Genomic DNA, 22,124 nt, shown 5'->3' with positions numbered 1-22,124 from the left:
TAAATCATATTCAACAAAAATGTACTAAAAGGCATTTAAAATGCAACGAATGAATATTACAATCAATACTTCTGTATTTATTGCATTTTAAGACCTCCTTAGTATACTGTATATTTATGAATCAACTTAAATTTTCTTCCATAATGATAAACACTGCCATTGTAGCACTGTTTATTAAACCCAAGAAATGCTTATGCTCAGAAATGAAGGTATTTATAAACACCAGGTGTTCCTGCAAAGGAAATTAATCCTTCTCACAGTCACTAACACTTTGTGCCTTGTAGGTTATGCGGTCATTGTGCCACATCTACCAAGATGATCTGTCTTCTTGGTTTTTTCAGTCTAACACTAAAGTACTGTAAGAAGCATACACGTTTTTGCCGATAGAGCTGGCAAATGCTGAGGCAAAACCAACAGGTGTTTTTGGAGCAATTACGTGTTATTCTATCCATAATTGAGTGTAGATGTCATGACCAGGATCTGATAAGGACTGGCTCATGTGAGCAAAAGACTTTGACATTAGCAAATCCAAGCAGCAGGCAGAGCTCTGATAATCCCTCTAAACACTTTGATCTGAAGCCCATGGATTTTCAAGATCTAAAGCTGTGAGGAACTTGTGGGATCCATTAAGAGGAAAAAGGCAATCAGCCCCTAAGCAAGGCAATTGCAAGGCTCTGTCCTGGAAAACAGATCTTGCGAGAAGCTGCAGCTGCGATAAATAATTTTTAATTTCGCCTCAAATTATTTTGACAGCATATTTTTCAAAAAGCAGCAATTTAACCATGAGATCCCTGAATACAGCTAAATGAGTGTTAAGTTTTTAAAGATAAATTCTGAACAATAAATTGTAAAGATTTATTGATAACTTTTATAAGGAATTTTTTGGAAACACAATGCCTTACTATGGAAACTCGGTCCATCTAAAACGGACTCATTCACGAAGGTATGGGGCACGGCGGAGGTCAAACAGTACTGGAGTCTGTATCCTGCCCAGCATTCCGGAGTATCCCGGGTTCCAGGACATCAAGGTATGGAATTCTTTTATTTTACCTGCTGAGTCAATTAAGAATGAATTCTCATTCAAAACAATGGGCTGGAGACCTGCTAGTGCAGCTGGCATTTACTAGAGTAATGTGAGTGAGGAACCCATCTGTCTGCCTGTTGTGTCTTCTGTCCCTCCTGGGCTTTGAGCTGTGACCCTCTGCTCTGAAATCCAAAGTCCTCAATCACACACTATGCTGCAGCCCTTTTAAGCAGCCGTGGTCAGCCTCTTCCATCTGGACTAGCATTTAAAATCTGTATATTATGATTGAATCTCCAAAACATTATGTATTTATTTTGGAAGCTATCCCTCTTTCACCATTTTTTTCTTCCCAGCTGAAATTCTCTTATGTAATAAACTAATAGGAAATTCAGATGTGTAATGTGATACAAACAATTGCACAGATGTGGAGCTAACATAACAGCACATCTCTCTCTAAGTCTGACCAACAGTGTAAAAAACGAATTAAATATATCATGAATTATGCCACAAACATTGCCAGGACAAGAAGGTGAAAATGAATGGCTAGATGAATGCATGAATCATTATGTCATTAAAAATTGAAATTTACTTTGAACAAATCACAATTTCTCTGCAATGCAAAATTAGCCTGTCTCGGATGATTTGGAAAGATGTGAAGGCATAAAGCCTGTTTCCTCTGTGTGTTCCATATTTAAATGCACATGACTGTGACTAATAGCTGTGGCCAGCCAAGACTTTGAATATTTTTTTAACAAAGTACAATATTTCTAAAGAAACATAAGGTGTCTTGGAATCCAACTAGCCTGGGTGTACAGCTTTAAGAATGTTGCCACAGAACATAGCAGGAAAAGCCCTGTAAGGAATGAAGGTTATGCTGTAAACTACATCTGTGCAAAGCTGAACAAAATCCACGTAGTAAAAATCAACATTTATGTTGCAAAATAATAGCTGTGGTCTGAACCCCACATGAAAGGGTGGTTCGTTACTAAAGTCTTGATAAAAAGTGCATCAAAGCCTTTGAAATTCAAACTGAAAGTCGTGGAAAAAAATAAAGAGAAAACATAAATACAGTGATTTATTGTTCAGGAACAGAACAAGGTAAGGCTAAAAATGTACACTGATGTTCAAAAGCTTTGGAGATTCAATTTCTTGAAAGCTTTTATTACATGATAAATGTAAATAGATTCTTTCACACAAATACATCACACGTAATCTGGAGCCAAATATTTATGCTGTGCCTCATTAGAACAGCCTTCATAACTTACTTTCCATCTGGTACCAATCTAGCCTAGGAAGTTGGAACTGATCATAAAGCAAAAACTGAAGGAAATGCATGAGTGCCAATGAGGGATGTTTTCTTGTGATTTATCCCTCCTGAGACACAGAGCTATTTTTCCCAGTCTCCTCTATTTTAGAATGTAACTCATAAACCATTCCTCTGTTTTCTTCCATTCAGAAAATAACACACTGCACATTTTCTCAAATGAAGCTTTCAAAATAAGACATTTCATAATCCCACACTGCCTCTCAGTATGATGTACTTTAACACATTTCAGCAGAAGGTTTTCCTCTCTACGACCTGTACTAGCTGTATGTTGTTTTACAAAGTCTTTACAAAAGTGGTAGAAAAACAGTACAATACATTTTGGAATTAAAATTCTCTAAGTATGAGAACATTACCCAGGTATATGTCACATTTATTTGACGCATTCCAATAAAATCATAGTTTTACTACTGCTCATGGTGTGCGTTATTTGGGATCTGTGCCACACTATCCATTTCATTAAGTTTTGTTTGTATTGATTGCAGCACTGCACATTATTTTCAAAATAATGCCAGATGAAGTATGTTGTAAGTGGACGTTCTAAAAGAACATAAAATAAAAAGAAACCCGTGCTTCAATTTTTTTTCATTTTCCCAGGTTTCAAGGAGTCTACCTGCAAGTGCAAACTCCAGCCCAGTCTTTCAGGACTTGCCACACAAGAGAAGCCTGGCCTCCCCACCACGGTTTGAGGGTAACTCTGCTGTAAGACCCGTCACCTGTGAAAGCTTGAAATCCCAGGAGATTGCCAATGGCACCGAGAGCAATCACCTCTCCCAGGATTTAGGTGACTGGAATGGGGGATTCCATGAACAAAACATGCAGGACTACTTCAGCCAGAGGCTGATGGAGCTGAAAAACATTGAGTCTCATCATAGCCCAAATGCAAGGTCAGGCCTGACTCAGCAATGCCACAGCAGAAGAATGTGTCGCCGCAACAGCTGCGCAGCCATCATTACGGGTCCTGTCCCCAAATACTATGAGCAGCTGGAGAGTCGGTCCCAGATGGAGCGTGGCAGCAAAGTCAAGTCATTGAGCGTCCTCGATTTCTACAAGCGCTGCAAGACAGACTGCTGGAACAAAATCAATAGCTGGCGGGTGTTCAAATCATAAGCTGACCCAGCATTTAAGTTATTCTCTTAAGAATGTGAATACATTTGGTGCATGTGTGGAGGTGAAGGACAATGGGTTCTAAACTATCATCAAACACATTTCTTTCCTGTCCTTTTTTCCTTGAAATTGTTTCGTAGAGTTCCTAATGACAGCATTGTTTAAAACCACCTCATTTAGTGATCTGATGGTAACTAAAAACAAACACACTTATAACAATTTAGTTGTGTTCTTTTAACATTTGTTCCTAAATGCAGTGTAATTATTCTCAGTACATCCCAGAGGCTCGTACACCAGTTTTGGAGGCAAAGCATCCAGCAGGTTTTATAGGTTTCTTTATATTTCCACAATAAAAGCTGACTTTCTAGCATGTAAGAAAAGAGGAGCCTTCATGGAAATATTAATGAGAAACCAGTGCTGGTAATGTAAAGTATAGAAGAAATGTCCAAGTATACTAATCTTAGCTGTGTTTGTTCAGAATCTATGAAGATAATAACTTTTAGTCATGGATAAATAATTCTTCATTTCTTGAATTTTTAAAATATAAAGAATGCAAATCTGTTGTAGTGTTTTCTTTTAACAGAAGGCATTTTTTTAAATGATTCACAAGCAAGTGACATTAACGTTTTTGAATCATTCATACCCTCTTTTCTGACTGATGTTCCCAGGTATAAAAGCTTCAAAATTTATATCCTGTTTTATTTTCTTCAAGATATGCCCAAATACTTTTGATTAAAATAAAATGTTATGCTGCTTTATTGATTTATGTGCATTAATTAAATCAATATTAGCTTATATTATTGATATACAAATTGGACAAGGTTTCATAGAATGGGCCCTTTTATTGCAGCTTTTATTAGATGTTCCAGCATGTTTGCATGACAGTTTGGTAAAATAATTAAATTAAAATTAAAGGCTTTCAGCCACCTCCCATCTGTGTCTGTGTTTCTGTCACAAGCCTGAAAAAAGCTAAAAGCGGCAGATTGGAAACAAAGCAAGGCAGAGAGATGCAAATGAAATTCTGTGAGAAGTAACTAAGCTGGAGAAAACACAAATAGAAAAGTGTGCTACCAAAGTGAAAATCTGTTATGTTCTACTGTGATGCCAAGTTGAATAGTCTCGCTTCAGTTTCCATGTAATTAAAAGTCTAATGCAGGTCTCATCAGATACCAGTGTGTCCATACTATAGGTTCTTAGTGAACCATTACCGAAAGAATCACTCCACTTCAGCTTGCATGAAGAATGGCAGTTTGGAGCCACGTTTGACTCACTGCACATCTACATGTATTCTGCTTCACTTCACAATATATGAATATTGAAAGCGAAGTCACAGACTGAATGTACCTGGAAAGAGACATTTAAAATGTGAGCCCACAAGATGTAACTACACGACTACATTTACAACTTCAATGTAACTACGAAAACAGAAATCTACAAGAAAACTACGTATGAGAGAAAATAAAAGGTCAATCACATTTTGAGAACTGGTACTGGAAAAAATCTTTTGGCAGGTAGCTGAACTCTGATGCCATGACCCAGTGAACACTCTGGTGTGGTGAATGTAGCTGTCTGTTCGCAGGAAACTCTAGCTTCAGAGCCACTGTGCCCCTCCCTAGACAGCACAGAATTCCATTATGCCCAAAGGCCAAGCCTCTTGCAGCAGGAGAATTCAATGTTATCCACGTTTCAAGACAGTGAAGTCACCTTTTGTAAACTGAGCGCAAATGAGCTCTTTTACATTCTCCCCTTCTAAACCCCATCTTCTCGTCTGCAGAAACTTCAGTAACTAACATGCATCAGTCTCTGTGATCCAAATTACAGCACTAGCATGACGAACGTGGCTCGCAGGCAATGCCTCATACTGTAGTAGCAGTCCTCAGACAGTGGAGAATTCTATTACGCTGAAAGGTCAGGCCTCCTGCCAAGGCATGATCCAGGTTCCAAGGGGGTGATGTCATCTTCTGTTACAGTTTAATTGCCAAATGAGCTCTGTTACATTTGAACACATTTAATTGCAGTGTAAATGTCTAGTTTTAATTGTGATATATTTTGTAGAGCTAGAACAGAGGAAATGGCCAAAGCATTCAGCCTACATAATCCCTTTATTAGCGGTTACTCAGATTATACGGGAGCTCTAAAGCAAAGGGTAAATTAAAACTACAGCCTTCATGGCATTGGGCCGAGTATCACAGTACTGTTCACAAATTAAGAGACGTAGTTTATGAAGATTGAGGTGTAATCTGAAAAACAATGGAAACTGTCAAATATAAATTTGACACAAAAGAAGACACGTCAGAATGTGGGACCAAATATTTTTTGCTTGGCAAAGGCATATGATTTAATGTTTGAAGGCACAGAACATAGCAAAAAGTTCCTGGAGTTCCTGCACACTCCGGGAACAGAATAGAGGAGTGTAATTAAGTAAAACATTAGACCTTACAATGTAGCAGTGTATAAATTTTATATGTTTTCTTTTGTACTTGAAACACTGTTCAAAGATGGGTCCTTATATAGTTGTGAATGCACTCCTCTCAAATAATTGTGGGGTTCTGAAATTTCACCCAATTTCTTTGTTCCCTTAGATTTTCACCACTCATGTATTTAACCATATCATTACAGGATTAACTTCTTCTTTAAACAAAAAAATTAAGTACAAGCAATACAATTTTCGATACCCAATTTAAACAAAAATTGCACACAGTAAGGAAAGTAACATGTTTAAGATTTATAATTAAATACTACTGTGTCTTGAACATATTAGAATGATATTTTCTTGAATGTTCTAAAAGTAACATACTGTACACATTTTTCACATTCTATCCTTATTGACAAGGAGCTAATTTAAATTACTACCTTAAGTTTTAGCAAGTAAGGGTCAGATAAAGCTAAATACATTTTTTAACATGGGTAACTGTGATTGAACCACCGACTCCTTTGCAAACTGCTGCTCAACCCGGAGCGTATGAAAAATAAGATTAAAAACAAATTCCTATAGCTGTAAAATGAGAGATAAAGTAGGCATCCTCTATGTTAAAAATGAACACTATGTCTTGAACAATAGCAACATCCATATAACATATTCAGACATTCTACACACAGCAACACGTGCCCATAGGACAAAAGAGAAGAGAACTCCTGTGAGTTTCTGTACTAGTTGGCTATTAGAATGTTCTCTAACTTCTGCTTTATTGTTTCAGTGGGACACATACAATTCTTACATTTGTTTTCTGCCCTTGAATAGGACCAGCGCCACAGACTAACACAGGTAACTATTATACACGCATTCCAAATAGCCAATGCTTATTACTTTTGAAATTTTCTAGAAAAAGAGTTATTCATAGAGGAATGTTCTGAAAATGAAAAGGGAAGAGGAAAGTTTTTTTTTTTAAAGTGATTAGCATTGCTTGTGGTACAGCACTTCTAGGATACATGACAACATCCGTAAAGACTAAATCACCCCTGGTAGCTATCCAAATCTGCAATATACTTGAGTATTTACTTTGACAGGGTACACTTTAATAAATAACACAAAAAACAGCTTTCCACATTAAAATCTGCAATGGTATTAAATAATGAAAAGGCAAACTGATCTGGCAAATCAGGTTGTGAAGGTCCCAGAAAACATAAAAAGTATTGGAAATTAAACAAAATCATATACATATATATACAGCCTATGTATACATAAATATAAAAAATAAAATCAATCGATTAAGTTCTACATTGCATTTCATACAAATAATTTCAGTGGATGCCATTCAGAGAACGCTTGACTTTGCCTGGGCTGTTGGACTGACAAAAATCATCCGAAATTCAAACGTTCATTCAAATACAAACGTACAAAAAATGTAAACTGAGACAATAAGAGTTAAATGTACAAAATGTATTATTTCCCTTATAATAGTAATTAAGAATAATAATTATAATAAAGACAAAATTTAGTTTTAGTCCAATGTCATGTTTCTTTAATACGTGCAAGTAGTCTTGTACATAGCTTGGTTTTATTAATTTTGCTATTGCAATGTTCTAAGGAGACTTGTTTTGCTGTTGATCTTGCGCGCATCAACTGTGGTATAAACCTGAGTGGAACTGGAACATCTCCATCCAGAAAGAGGCTCTGACTGTCACTGTGGAATGAATGAACAGCTCCATTGTGTGGACTGGGTGGATATCAGCATTTACTGTCTCTGCCCCTCCTAAACCATTACAGCTTTTCCAGGAGTTCCCATTTCGCTTTCGGCTCTCACCAACGCTGGAGGACGCAGCCAGAGGGTGGGCTAGGGGCAGTGGCGACCGTTCAAAGGCTCTTCACTAGCTGCTGCCCGTGGAGTTCGAGGTCACGTGATTGGAATTCACATGGTGGTTGGAATGGGTCTTGGAGTTTGAAGGGCTGTTAGAGTTGTTTTGGTGATGCTGTGAAAACATTGTAATACACCAATGAGACAATGGCAAACACTGCCTCCAAAGACTGTTCATCTTCCTCTGGTCAGCTCTGTAATGGCATGAATCTGGATGAAGAAGTGTGCTGGGCTGTTCAAGTAATGTCCCGATGATAGAACTGATTTCTGTGTTGAGCTAAACAAGCTGAATTATTCTATTGGATACATACAAACAAAAACAATACAGATACTTAGGGAAAAAAAGAAATTGAAAAAAAAATGATAATCTCTTCAAAGGGCAGCTCCATGCACAGTCTCAGCCATCAAGCTATCCAATATTACGGTTATGTCAAGCATATTAAGGGTAAACAGGGGAAAACATATAAGTGTTAGGTAGAATAGCAGTGTTACCCCAGTGTCCTGGCCAAGTTTCCCTCCAACCTTTACCAATCTTGTCCTCCTAATAATCCCCATCTATAAATTAGCTTCATCACTCTGTTCTCTTCCCCACTGATAGCCGATGTGTGGTGAGCGTACTAGAGCACTAAGGCTGCTGTCACATCATCCAGGTGGGGCTGCACACTGGCAGTGGTGGAGGGGAGTCCCCATTACCTGTAATGTCCTGCAGTGTCCAGACAAGCACTATAGAAGTGATAGGATTATTTTTTATTATATTGTTCAGTCTTATTGTGAGAGGCCACATAGAGCAATCCCAACTGGATAAGGTGTGCAAGATTTACCTGACGTCGAAAGAAGCGGTGAAGTATTCCTTTCTTGGGTGGCTCTGGGAGGTAGCTCCTGTCCAGGTCTTGGGGAAGCTCTCCAATTGTCCCAAATGTGTTCAGCTCACTGAAACACTCGGTTTCAATCATCTGGGGAAAAGGGAAGGGTTACTGAAAGGCCAAAGCCAGACTTAAAGAAAAAACATAACACAGGGCGAGACAATACAGTGGTTTCAAGCACTCAGCATCTGAAAGCCTGGACATTGAACAACATATGTGAGGCAATGCATAGAGGTGTTAGCAGGGTCTGGGACCTCTGTATTATGAAGGTTCAGCCTTTTTAGTACTTAGGACAGAAATATCTAGAAAAAAACAAAACAGAAACAGATTTTATTTGTAAAATTTATTACTTATGCCCTTACATTAAAACTTATTAAATGTATTTTTTCTTGTGACTGCCTTACTTCTTCCTGCTTAAAAGGAAAATATATTCATGATACAGAAATCCACAGTCTGAATGAAGTGAAATTAGCCTACTGTAAACCTCCTTCTAGCAAGTTTACAAAAACAATTGCTATTAGTATAGAATCATATAGTAACACTAAATGAAGCTGAAAGAAACACTATTGTGTACCAGTCATTCATCGAGTCTTGCCAACCTGGTATCAGATGACTATAACTGGGTAGAATGAGCTTATGTGAGAAACGGCACTATTATATTTTTGTTGTGTGGAAGACATGCTGTGTGGAATTCATGTGTGCCCTCAGAATTCCAGCTTTTTACTGGACATTCAAACAAAGCCATTCCAAGCATGTGGTGCAGATAGTTTATGCCATGACACTCTTATGATCCTGCTCTCAGTGTGTGTAACATGGCGCCCATTGTAAACTTGACCAAACTCTCTACATAAGGCTCTGTTTACAGTGACATCTAGTGGATGCACAAAAGATGTATTGCGACGTACTGTAGTAAAACTAAGAATGTATTGTTACTGCTAACTCTTCTTCCTTCTAGTGTTGTTACATTAACCTGGTCTATAATCTATCAAGCATTTTATATATTTTAGTTAACATTTTATTTATTTTATGTTAACATAGCTAAGGTTAAGTCTTTTTGCTTTAGTGTTGTGTTATTATCAGCAAAGGTTAAGAAGAGAGGTATCATAAAGCAGGCAGTTTCTGTTACCATACACCACATTAAATTAACAGTTTTTCACTAAACATACATACTGTAAAATGTATGTAGGTAGGAAACACTATGTGAAAACATTTATCAGATTCCCAAGATTAGCAGTTGCAGAACACTTGGTGTAGTTGGCTGAAAGCTTCTGATAGTAATCAGTTGGAAGTAATATTTTGTGGATTTCATGTGTTAATAATCAGTTTCCATAAAAGTTCATACTGAATTTTAATTAGATGGGGTCTCAAGAAACATAACTATTGGAGGCTATAATATCTTTGAATCACACAGAACATGTCAGTGTACAGTAGAGAAAGAAATCTGTACGAAAGGGAAAAGTATTATTATCTTTAACAACGTTATTTTGTTTCGATATCAAATATATCCATATCTGGGTACCAGAAGTTTACTGGATCAGAGAGAGTTTACTGGATCATGCCCTTGTGTTTCTTGATGGATCATAGGTAGTCAGATTTAACAACATGACTGAGCACTTTGCTCCAGACACACATCACCCTTTGCATAAAAATGAGACTTCAGTCCTAAGCGCACTGCCTGTCAAAACACTGCACAATCCAAATCCACTGAAATTTCAACTGCACCTTCATCCCCACCCACACACCCACTGGCTAAGAAATATCACACTGTACTTTTAAAATCACAATGTGGGAGACAAATGTATGCTTGTGAAACCATTTATCTCTTATTTGCATAACTATGAACACCACCTTTGACCCAACAATCAGCTTCTCTATTTGGCCTTCTATGGTCTGCTTTCCCTCCCTTCCTAATCTAGTCTATCGGCCAAATAGTTGTGACACTGTGGCTAACGACTGTTAAGATTGCTTAAGAATATCAAATCTGATAACAGACAGAAATAAATGATCAAAGGTTCCTGAAGTTATCAAACAGTAATATGCAGAGATCTGATACTATACACACACTGCTGTAAAATTTAGGCCAGTGGCATGTTTCTGCTTTCTGGTACTTATCAAAGCATTTTAAGTGAAGTGTTTCTTCTAAAGTACAGCAATTGCACTCTTTAAGTTAATTTAAAATGTCATGGAACTCACAGTATTGTAAAAAGCAATGCTCTGTGAATTTTAAAATGTGAATATTACTAGGTGAGACTAGAAACAACAGAAATATTTTTAAAGGCGATATGCAAGCCCTTTTTTCTCACCTCATTCTGCCATGGTATGGAAACAGACCCTGTTGCAAACTTGGAATAGAAGTCATCATCTGTTTGGTCCAAGTTAACCCCCTTCACAGTGGAAAATTGTTCAATATCTAGGACATCTTTACAGTACACGGCACGAGGCTGAAGAACAAATTATGCTTTAGAAATTTGATTCTTGAAGAGCTGCCTTTTAATAATATTTACATTTACTTTAGATTTTAAACACTGATACAAAAACACAGAAAAAAAAGTTAGGTGTATTTAATCTTTTAAATCTACATTCTGCTAAAACACAAACAATGAAACACACCAATAATTAAAGTTCCATTCTTCACCAGCAGTACAGTATATACATTACTGTATATTTTCAGATAGGAAAAATAAGGAATAGCATAAGCTATCTTAAATCACATTCACAACTTTACTACTTTTTACTTCTGCAGTACAGATACAGATACAGAGTAAGAGATTTTTTAAAGGAAGTGGTTATGTGCACAGAGATCACAAACGTATGCTTAAAAGCCTGTGGTCTAAGTAAATAAAAGTCTAATCCTTAGTGTAAGTCCTGTTTAAAAGTTCGTGCTAGTGAGTCATTCAAACTCCTTTTGCCAAACAAGACAAGACCTAAGCTTTACATATGAGATTCTATAGTTGAAATACTAAGTTACTAAGTTGTATAAAATAAATAAAAATTAACAGCAAATTATATTTCTTAATACACTAAAAAATTATCGGGAGACAATGACCTCCTGACTGGACCTCAGGGTAGAAACTTCCTGACAAAGAATGTCTGATCAGAAAAACATTATTTTTTATTCCCTTTCAATAGTGCCAGATTGTGGTCCTGATGAGGCAAACTAGGGACTATTTTCCAGAATACTTCTGTTTCTTCTCAAAAACATGAGGCTAGAATAGTGTAGTGTGTTGAGATATTATATAGCCTATCACCTTGCTAAAGCATAACACCTGTGTAAATTGGTATACTGTTGCTCTCCTCATTAACACTTTCTCATAGTACAAAGGATGTAATGTGCAATGTTTACTTGTCACAATTAAACCACAATTTTTTGTACGTTTGTGCACAACTGGACTTTCTTAGTCTATCTGACCCATACTATTTTATTTAGTTTTCTAACAAACATATGCATTTTAAAACATTTAAAGGTTTCACTCTAAGTACCTTAAATTGGATCCTGTATATGGTACATATAACACATACAGTATAGTACATGATAGATGATAATCACCAGATAATTTTAATGAACCCCCTGTCTATTACAAACAATTTCAAATAATTTGCTTTTTTGTATGAAAAGTCATTGGACGTTTCTCTAGGAAAGGTGACAATGACTGAATTACCTTGAGTGCACTGACCATTATCACATTTCATAAAGAGTTCTCTTAAGCTACTAAAACAGGCAACACCTCCACACCTAGAGAAAAGCACCTGACATAAAAGTTAATTCTTTATTCTTCACATCATTCTGCCATCCATTTGAATCATTTGCATATGTTGTACTACAATGTCCCTGTTTGTGACTGAGTTTAACACTATGGAAGCAAAACTGATTATGGATACTATTGGTTAGTCCAGTTTGCGATTTAAAAATGCTCAAATTAAGAGGGGGATCTTTGAGGAGCCATAATTCTCTATCTCTTGTCAAGAGAACCTGTCTCCAGTTTGTGTGAAATACTCACATCAGGCACAAAAGGTGGCTCCAATATTCCAGCTTCTAAGCGTTTAAAGTTAATAGACTTAAAGAATGGGTGTCGCTTTACTTCTGATGCTCCTTCTCCTCTGCATCCAAGCCTCTCCTTTGGGTCTTTGGTTAATAACTACAAAATAAAGGAGACACATATGATGTTCAGAATTAAGTCTAAAATATGTAATTTCATTATTATTTAACATTTATCGCAGTGAAAACTGTGGCAGGCACTGTGAAGCCCTTAAAATGCTAATAACGGGAGATGAAAACTATAAATAAATGAATCACCACCACCAAGTGCTGATGCTACTAAGTCAAGCTCCTCAACTGTTTTATTTTTTTATACATTTTTTTATTTTATTTTATTCAGTAAAGGCTAAGCTGGGAAGGAATGAAGACAACATATCTACATCAAATGAGACACCCCAATTCAAAGCCACCAGCTTTTTTGTTTCCACTTTAATCTTGGAACAGTTTAATCAGGGGTGATGGGTTCAAGGTAAGGTTAAGGTTAACCAAGTTAAACCCACTGCACAACAGCCTCACAGCATTTACTCAGTTATTGGATGCCACTGGGAAATTCTGGCCACAGAGGAAGAACAGCACAGCCTACATTACAACTGCTCGCACACAGACCAACAGACCATCAGATAATCTGACTGGGGGCTGTTACCCAGTGGGCACTCAGTAACCATGTTAATACTTCATCTATACTTAAGGTAACAATTACCTGCAATAGTGACAATATGACAATGGGGAATCAAAACGTGATGGTAATTTGCCTTTGGGAAGACAGCTTCACTCACCAATTTACAAACACACTTGGCCTCTTCGGAGAATTTATCAGAGTAACTCTCTTCAATTTCCAGAACCCTCTTGTCCACCTCCTCTCGCTTCACCTTCTCTTTGCGGCCGCGGAATGGCGACTGCCCAGCGATCATCTCGTAGATCAGACAGCCGAGGCCCCAGTAGTCAGGACTCAGGGCATAACGCTGATTATTCAGTACCTCTGGGGCTGCAATCAACAAAACAACAAAAGGTAATTAATGACTGTGCACGCAATCCTATGTGGAAAAAGTGTCTCCCCAGAGTTTCCTTTTATTAACCTGGAATAACCCTGTTAAACTAAGCAGTACAGATCTTGTACATTGAAATGTGATCTCTGTTCTCCTCTGTTCACCTTCTTACTGAGAGCTGGTGTGTGGTGAGCGTACTGGAGCACTATGGCTGCCGTCGCATCATCCAGGTGGGGCTGCACATTGGTGGTGGTGGAGGGGAGTCCCCATTACCTATAAAGCGCTTTGAGTGGAGTGTCCAGAAAAGCGCTATGTAAGTGTAAGCAATTATTTATTGTTATTATTATTAAATGTGTTGCTCTGTTTGTATTCCCTTTGTACAATTCCCCAATATAATGCACAAGTCCGGGATGAATACAGTATGCTGTGTTTAGCATTAACCAGACCCATGCATTCACCCACTAACTTGCAGCGTATTACCATCCATCCATTTTCTAACCTCTTCATCTAATACTGGATCGTGGGGAAGCCAGACCCTATCCCAGCATGCAACAAGTGCAAGGTCGGATACTCCCTGTACAGGACGCCAGTCCACTGCAGGCACAGACACAATCACACACATCCACCCACCACCATCAACCAGTATGTCTCTGGACTGTGGGAGGAAACCGGAGCACCTTGAGGAAACAGGAGGAGAACATGCAAACTGCACGTGGACAGCACCCAAGGTCCAAAATTGAACCCAGGGCCCCAGCGCTGTAAGGCAGCAATGTTAACCACTGTGCCACCATGCCGCCCTCAGAGGCCAAAAACTAATTATGATGGAAGTCTCTATAACTGTGACTGACATTTAGACAAGGATTCTGTTTAAGCCTTCTCTTACTATCAAAGAGGAAATAGAAAGAACTCACCCATATAACCAACAGTTCCTACCCGGCCTCGTATAGTCTCACCCTCAGGAATCTTCACAGCGAGACCCAGGTCTGATATCCTAATGTGGCCTGCCAACACAGACAACCGATTTCAAGAAAAAAAAATATTTTCACTACAACACAACATAAAGAAAAAAAAGAACACATTTTCTAATAAGTGTTTTAGGCTGTGCTGGCATATGCTCAATGGTGTGCAAACACAGGTCAATAAATAACAGCAATAAAAACATGTGAAACCAATAATTTGAGGTTAAGTTACTTGTGGAACAGATTCCTTAATGCCTTGGCTGGTAAATTTATAGCAGAGTTGCTCATGTATTATCTGTTAAATTCCATCTCATATAAATTTTTTTGGAAAACTATTATTCAAAGTTGCTTAAAGGTTACACTCACTTTTGTTTCTTGTCAGTACAAATTTTCTACATAACTAAAACTAAACACATCAGAAATAACCTATAATACATGCAATTATTAAGTCATAATTATTAAATAAGCATAACTAACCAAATAATCTGTGACTATAGCATTAGCAGGATAGGTTAAACTCAATATATATTTTTTGTATTTAGGTTTGTTTTTAACCTTGGCTATGGATACTTAAAGAAAGAGTTTACAGCTTTAAATGAAAAATACAAGACTGATACAAGAACAGAGCTGATCTAAGCAACAGAAAGAAACAATGTGGCACCTATTCACATTTCTTATATACTGTTATTCCACATGCAGCAGAATTTCTAAGAAAACTGTAAATGTAATTGTAGCAATTTAAAGATCTTAAAAAACAGTAAAGAAAGTAATGTACTTCTAAACTCTTAGGCACTGAATAATTTATCCCTCAGAGTTCATCCCCCTACTTTCTGAATTCTCTCAGCTTTTCAGGCAATCATTTATTTTATCTAAAACTGGGGTAGCTATTCAGACCATTAAACCTATAAACCTGTCAATGGTGTGCCAGTTTCATCTAGAGCTTTGAAAAAGGTGAACCCATGATGGCACTCTTGGGGACATTATGCAACAGATTATTCTGCATTTGTTTTCTAGTAGTATATATTATTTGTAATTATATGATCTTTGGAAAGGTCTACCATACCCACCGCTGTTGAGTGGTAAAATGATGTATTATTAATGTGAACCCATGGCACCTGTGACTAATTCTCAAGATTACTGTTGCAAATTGTTTTGAACAAAGCAGCAAGCAGCATTAAAGCTCTTGTATGAGGTTCGGAATCTGAACGACTTCTCATTTTATTTAACATGTCAATAACCCTCTTTGTATGCTGGCACCCATAAGCAATTACGTTTTGTCCTGTATTTGTCAAAGCTGGTAAACTAAGGCCTCTCCACATTTTTAGAGAAGAGAGAGTAAAAAGTCTTATAGTGTTATAAACTGAAGCTTAGTACAGATAAACAGACTCCTGGAAATGCAGTTCAGGGTAAAATGTTAGGGGTAGATTATAACACAATTTCATCAATACCCTTTCTGGAAAACCAGCAACAAGATATTTTATTTAAGACTTGTTGATACATAATTAGAACTTTCTACATAAAAATGCTTACCATAGTCATCTAACAAGATGTTTTCTGGTTTCAAATCCCTAAAGAGCAAAATAAAACTGTTACAGCAGCATATATTTACACTGTAAAAAATGACAGAAATTTAGAAACTAGTACAAAAAAAGCATTTTGTAAACTACTCAGATTTTAACCTGTCTATGCAATTGTATTTTCATACAATGTCTTAAACATTTCCTTCATTTTATTTCTGTGGAAAGTATATGGTCCAATAAAATGATCTAGAAAGGAAATAATTATGTAAACATACATATGACTTTTCTTTAGACATCCTTTTCAGGTTTTGAACAATTGTATCATAGATGACACTGTAACATTACTCAATTTGGCCTTTTTAACATCTTAGGGGACAATTACAATTTGCCGAACACAACTGACAAGAAACAAGATATTGAAATACTTAATACTGATGTTCAATTTCACACCTTGTCAACAACTGAAAAGTTTTTAATTATGTAAATTATATGTTTTAAAGAAAGCACGGTAAGCACATTAGATAGTAGTTCGAATGAGGATAGCACAAGCAGATGTATTTCCTGATTTCTTCTGTGGAAATCAGATAATAGGCAAAAGCAAGCACACACATGCAAAGGGCACACTGATTAACTTGGGTGTATGATAATGTTTGTGGAACATTGCTGCATATTCAGAAAAGCATAAAGAAACAGCTATTTTTTCGTTTCTGAAGCAAACCTATTAGATGCCCATAAATTAAAAACGGATGTGCAGTTTGTATTCCAAAAAAGCACAGATAAGAAAGACAGAACTGTAATAAAAAAATGCAGGGAAGTTGATAAGGAAGTGGGCTGTAAAGCACCGTACAGTTAAAGTTTAAGAGCCCAATCGTGAAACAAATTACATTTTACTCAGTTGCCAGGCATTCATCATAGGTAATAAGAAAATACATACAGGCATGCAAACACAAAAAACAAGCATGTTAATCCAACACAAACAGAAGAATAAAAGTAAAATGTGGAAAGCACTTGTCCCTCTGACTCATTTTACAGCACAGGGAATCCAATTTCGAGAAAACATGTTGAACAATGTTACATAGCCACAGGCACAAGGGGAATATTTACTCCATTTCTAAAATTGTTTAAAATGAATTAGATTTAAAAAAACATACCTCATAAAAAGCAATTATCTTTTTTTAATTTAATTTCCTCTTTTAATCCATTTTAGAAATGGTGTTCAAATGGATTTATGTATGGACCATCTCCATTACTGAATATTGTATTTTTACTTTTTTGTTTTAATTCTTCACACTACCAATACCTTTGCCACAATCACATTACTACTGTAGCTACCACTACTGCTAACTACTACCAACGAGGAGAAATAAATACATTTATTCATCCTAAGTATCCTAAAGTATCCTAAGGCTTCATACATATACTGTAGGAGGGGACACGTTTCATCCAGCAATTCAGTGTGGCACCCACCTGGGCTTCTTACATTAGTCATTCTGCACCAGCAGCCCCACTACACAATGGATTGGGTGGAGAATTGAGAACTGAATTAAGAGGGAACTACTGTATAGGAATGGCAGGCTGGGCAAACCCAGAGTGGCAATTAGCCAGGACACTGAGGTTAATACCCACACACGTATAAACAGTGCTAAGAAGGACCAAGCAGTCAGGGCCTCCATTTATGACTCATTTGAAGAATGGCACTTTCTACAACAGTGTCTTCATTACCATACTGTTCTTTGGTTAGGGTATTCAGATCCATTAAGAGTGCCACCTTAATGTCCACCAACACCACTTGGTAGGCTTGGAAATCCTGCCTACTATCCTGCCAGTTTGATTTTCCTGAGCAGATCCAGCCTTGCTTAGCTTTTGATGATCTGAGGAGATCACTAAAAGCCATTCAATGGCCATATCTAACATTTGTCCCGTTTTGCTGTAGTTACCTTGCTCACCTGTAAACGATAAATTCTCTGTGAAGGTCCTCCAAGCCACAGAGGATCTCTGCTGCATAAAACAAGGCTCGATCTTCTTCAAAGCCTGGGTTCCCCATATTATAGACGTGAAACTTCAAATCACCTCCATTCATTATTGTCAGGACTAAACACAGTGCATCCTTTGTTTCATAAGCATAAGCCAAATTAACCTGAAGAAGCAATAATGCAAAAAGAAATCCATGAAAAGAAATGACAAATTTTTAAAATATGCTAATACATAAAATCTATTACAACTGAAAATCTAATACAACAATATGTTTTGGCACCTTCATGCTCACACTTGCTTGGTTACTTTAATTACAGATACTCAAAGCACAATGTCTGAACAACAGATCAGACTATGTGACATCCTATCCATACTAAGCCGATAACCTCTATGATACCCAGATGTAAAATGCTAGAAATCTTAAACTGCAGAAAGTAGCATACTGTATAATGCTACATTACTAACTAGAGAAATGTTATGTTGCAGCAATAAATTCTTTTCCAAGTCCATTATGATGTTTTTTTTTTCTCAACTTGGTTGATAAGCCTTTGAAGAATGTGACAGCTCCTGAGAAAAACAGCAATTTTAAACAAAACAGTACATTTAGTGTAATGCTGGAATGTGTGTGTTATGTGTGTGTTAATTATGACATTGCACTGTGTTGCCCATCAGAATTCAGGTGATACTACATTGAAGACTTTGTCATACTGTATATGTTCATATATCTGGCCTTTCAGACATAAATAAAATGAATCTTACATAGTGCTTTTCTGGACAATCTACACAAAATGCTTTACAGGCACCATCACCAAGTGTGCACATGGATGATGCAACAGCAGCCAAAGTGTGGCAGTACGCACAGCATACATCAGCTATCAACAGGGAGGAGAACAGAGTGATGAAGCCAGTTCAGAGATGGGAATTATTGGGAGGCCATAATTGGTAAAGGCCAGTGGGAAATGTGTCCAGGACACTCAGGTAACACCCCTACACTTTTCAAGAAATGCCCTGGGATTTTTAATGACCACAGAGAGTCAGGACCTGAGTTTTGTGCCTCATCCAAAGGACGTCACCTTTTTACAGTATAGTGTCCCTATCACTGGGTCATTGGGTCCCACACAGACAACAGGGTGAGCGCCCCCTTCTGGCCCCACTAATACCTCTTCCAGCATTCACATGGACTCTCCACAGCTACAGTATTTACGACGGCATGAGTAATTGTTCAATAAACGTTGAAAAGGAGCCAATGTAAAAATAGGCAACACCTATTTAATCATTTAAAATTATTTTTTGACCATGTATCATACATGTATAATGATAAACAAATGTGTGTTATTAGGAACAGGACATCAGACAGCTTAGAAGGATGAAGTACATGATAAAAACAGTTGTTCTTAATGTCAGACACTAATATTTAAAAATCTCCTATATTGAGCAACAAAAGAATCTTTATTTATACATCAGGTTTCAGGAAACTAAAGTATATGTATTTTAGATACTTAATAAATGCTTTTTGCATAATTTTGATGAATTGATCGATCATGCCTGACCATGATGCTACTGCTGCATACAAGCTAAATCATCTCAGTAAAAAGAGTTGACTGGGTATCAGTAATTTAAAGTGTTGAATATCAAGCCTGGTGACAATTAAGGAAGAACACAAAAGGAACCAATTTGCACTGCTTATGAAGAAAGCAATGCGTTTATGCCATTGGAGGGCTGGAGGTAGAACGACATCTGCTTGCTGTCAACATCCCAGTGATGTAGTGACGAGATGTTACAGTCGAGCGTTGTCTGTCAGTAAGAAGTTACAATGTGGGAATCCTTGAAATACAAGAACCAATATAAATGTGTAGTGGACGTTCAAAAAAGGATAGTCTAGCCATGAATGTTAGTCACTACAAAAATCCATGTGCAGTGACTGCAACATGATTGTAGGGTGCTACATTGGTCTTATCCATGGGAACCCACTTACTGTCCTTCCTGTGACCTCATCCTGAAGTGACAACATTCTTGCAGGACAAGCAATGTCCTCACGCTGCACATACAACAATAGCTTTCTTTTAAGACGAGAAGGTGACAGTTATGCTGCAGCTGCCCTACTCGCCTAATCTGAGTCCCATTGAATATTTGCTGGGATGACTTGAGCATCCAGGGCTCAGAGACCAGTGAACAGTCACATGCTGATCCAGGTTGTAAGAAAGGAATGGGAGAGAATCCAACAAGCAACTGCAATTTGGTGTAAAGAATACAACACAAATATACCGACTGTATTGCTTCCAATACTGAGAACATTATTAGCCTGAGACTTTCACTGGAAGCTCACTGCCCAACCGTGATGATGATTAATGTTAGCATAATGAATTTACCCATGTTTGTTCAATGCAATGCCAATAAAACAGCTACAAAAAGGTCTCATAACTTTGTGCATTTGTTGCAATTTGTAAGTTAGTTTGGATGCACAGTATATTAATCAGTAAATTATTAGCATATACTTTTTAGCACAATCTAAAACATATCTGCATTGCAACTAATTTCCTGAAGCAGATGAGCACAACAGAGAGAATAGCAAAAGCAGAAAAAAGGTAAATAAATTACTTTTCTACAGAACTTTCCATCCCAATTACAGAATAATGCTGTTTTCAAATGAAGAGTGGCTATTACAATTATCTATTAAAATACTACAGTTCTGCTAAATGTCTTAATCACACTTATTTATAATATATCTTATTAATCTTCATTTAACATTTAATTTAGAATTGTTCTACAAAAGAGCACAAGCCTCACATTCCTTAATTTTGGTTTGTACAATATAAGACCCTGAGCTCTTGTGCATCTTGGCGTACTGTGCCTAATTGACTTTCGTCACAAATTATTTAAATCATCTAAATTCATTCTGTGTTTTAATGTGATGGCAGCTGAATGGTTAAAAACAATTCCTTGAAGGCACTGTCACTGGGCAAACACCATAATCTGTTCAAGCTCATCTGAATATGTCTTTTAATGATAAACTCCTTCCCTTCAAAAGTATAAATGAAGGACTGCATTCTAATGGTTCCTTTATTATTAAAAGAAGCCTTTTACCAAGAACACCGCACAATTAAGGAAAAAAATAATGTTGAGGACTTAACTCAGTTTTAGCTTTATCATTTCAGTACTGCCAACACATTGTTCCAATCACAGCTTTCTTGTTCTCTGGTGAAGTGTGAAGTTGATACTTACTACAAACCTGCTGTTGACTTTTTCTAAGATCTGTTTCTCGTTTAAAGCCATAGCCTCCCCTTTCCTCTTTTTTATCCTCTTCTTCTCCAGCCTTTTGCAAGCATACATCTTTCCTGTAGCTCGGACCTGGCAGGCACATACCTGCGTGACGACGGAACACAGGAAAAAGAGGCCCATAGGATCAGTGCTTGGCCAAGACATCAGGGTAACTTTTCTTGTTTTTCCAGAAGGCATTTCTGGGGAGGTCTCCAAGTTGAACTGATTACAAAAACACCTGAAATAAGGACTGCCAAAGTCCTCCTGATTTGTTTAAAAGAAGCTGTGTGTTCATTGGTTACCTAGAATGCGATCATGCAACCCAGAAAGAACAGTCTTGGGAAGAAAACTACTTAAGGTGTACATATATTAAAAATAAGGAAAGCTGTCTGTCTGTTATAAGATAAAACAATACACTAACTTCAATTATTAATTTTAACCTAACACAGAGATGAGAAATTGACACTGTGGAAGAAAGAAAAAACTGACAGAACACAATTTGTTGCTTGTTTGGGTGAGGCTACATTTTTTTCAGATCATTTCTGCATTCCAAATTGGGGAAATAAATCTAAGTTGTGCAGAACATAGAAGCGCATTCACAATTTAAATTTAAATGTCTATATTCTGTAAAAAGATTAAAAGCGGCAGTATTGTTTGCTATTCAACCAGAAGATCCATAAATACATAGTGTAAGACAAATGAAAGAAAACAAACAGATTTTCTTATTTTTCTGTTTGTTGCCAAATTCTATACACTAGAGGGTTTATTTGGGTTTTGT

The 22,124-nt window shown here is 37.1% G+C and overlaps 2 protein-coding genes across 3 annotated transcripts in view; one reads left to right on the top strand and one right to left on the bottom strand.

Moving 5' to 3' along the window:
• The first annotated feature begins 92 nt into the window (after window positions 1-92).
• On the top strand, window positions 93-4,380 carry LOC148661602 (uncharacterized). The gene is made up of 2 exons (XM_088635534.1): window positions 93-1,028; window positions 2,946-4,380. Exons 1-2 carry the CDS (start codon window positions 894-896, stop codon window positions 3,456-3,458), a joined length of 648 nt encoding a protein of 215 aa, XP_088491660.1. The 5' UTR covers window positions 93-893; the 3' UTR covers window positions 3,459-4,380.
• Window positions 4,381-5,767: 1,387 nt separating this feature from the next.
• The window catches only part of LOC148661601 (G protein-coupled receptor kinase 5-like), a 29,202-nt gene continuing 12,845 nt past the window's right edge, over window positions 5,768-22,124 (bottom strand). For both annotated transcript variants that reach the window (XM_088635532.1, XM_088635533.1), the window contains 9 exons: window positions 21,311-21,451; window positions 18,061-18,251; window positions 16,125-16,162; window positions 14,547-14,636; window positions 13,426-13,634; window positions 12,612-12,749; window positions 10,917-11,054; window positions 8,572-8,703; window positions 5,768-7,865 (listed from right to left, as the gene is read on the bottom strand). In XM_088635532.1, the coding sequence (XP_088491658.1) occupies window positions 7,764-7,865; window positions 8,572-8,703; window positions 10,917-11,054; window positions 12,612-12,749; window positions 13,426-13,634; window positions 14,547-14,636; window positions 16,125-16,162; window positions 18,061-18,251; window positions 21,311-21,451 (1,179 nt within the window). In that variant the 3' untranslated portion in view covers window positions 5,768-7,763. The remainder of the gene's footprint in view (window positions 7,866-8,571; window positions 8,704-10,916; window positions 11,055-12,611; window positions 12,750-13,425; window positions 13,635-14,546; window positions 14,637-16,124; window positions 16,163-18,060; window positions 18,252-21,310; window positions 21,452-22,124) is intronic.

The sequence above is a fragment of the Lepisosteus platostomus genome, chromosome 6 (assembly GCF_059453375.1).
Source record: "Lepisosteus platostomus isolate fLepPlt1 chromosome 6, fLepPlt1.hap1, whole genome shotgun sequence".
NCBI classification, from domain to species: Eukaryota; Metazoa; Chordata; class Actinopteri; order Semionotiformes; family Lepisosteidae; genus Lepisosteus; species Lepisosteus platostomus.
Note: the sequence above shows the minus strand (reverse complement) of the source record. Positions and strands in the feature narration are given on the sequence as shown.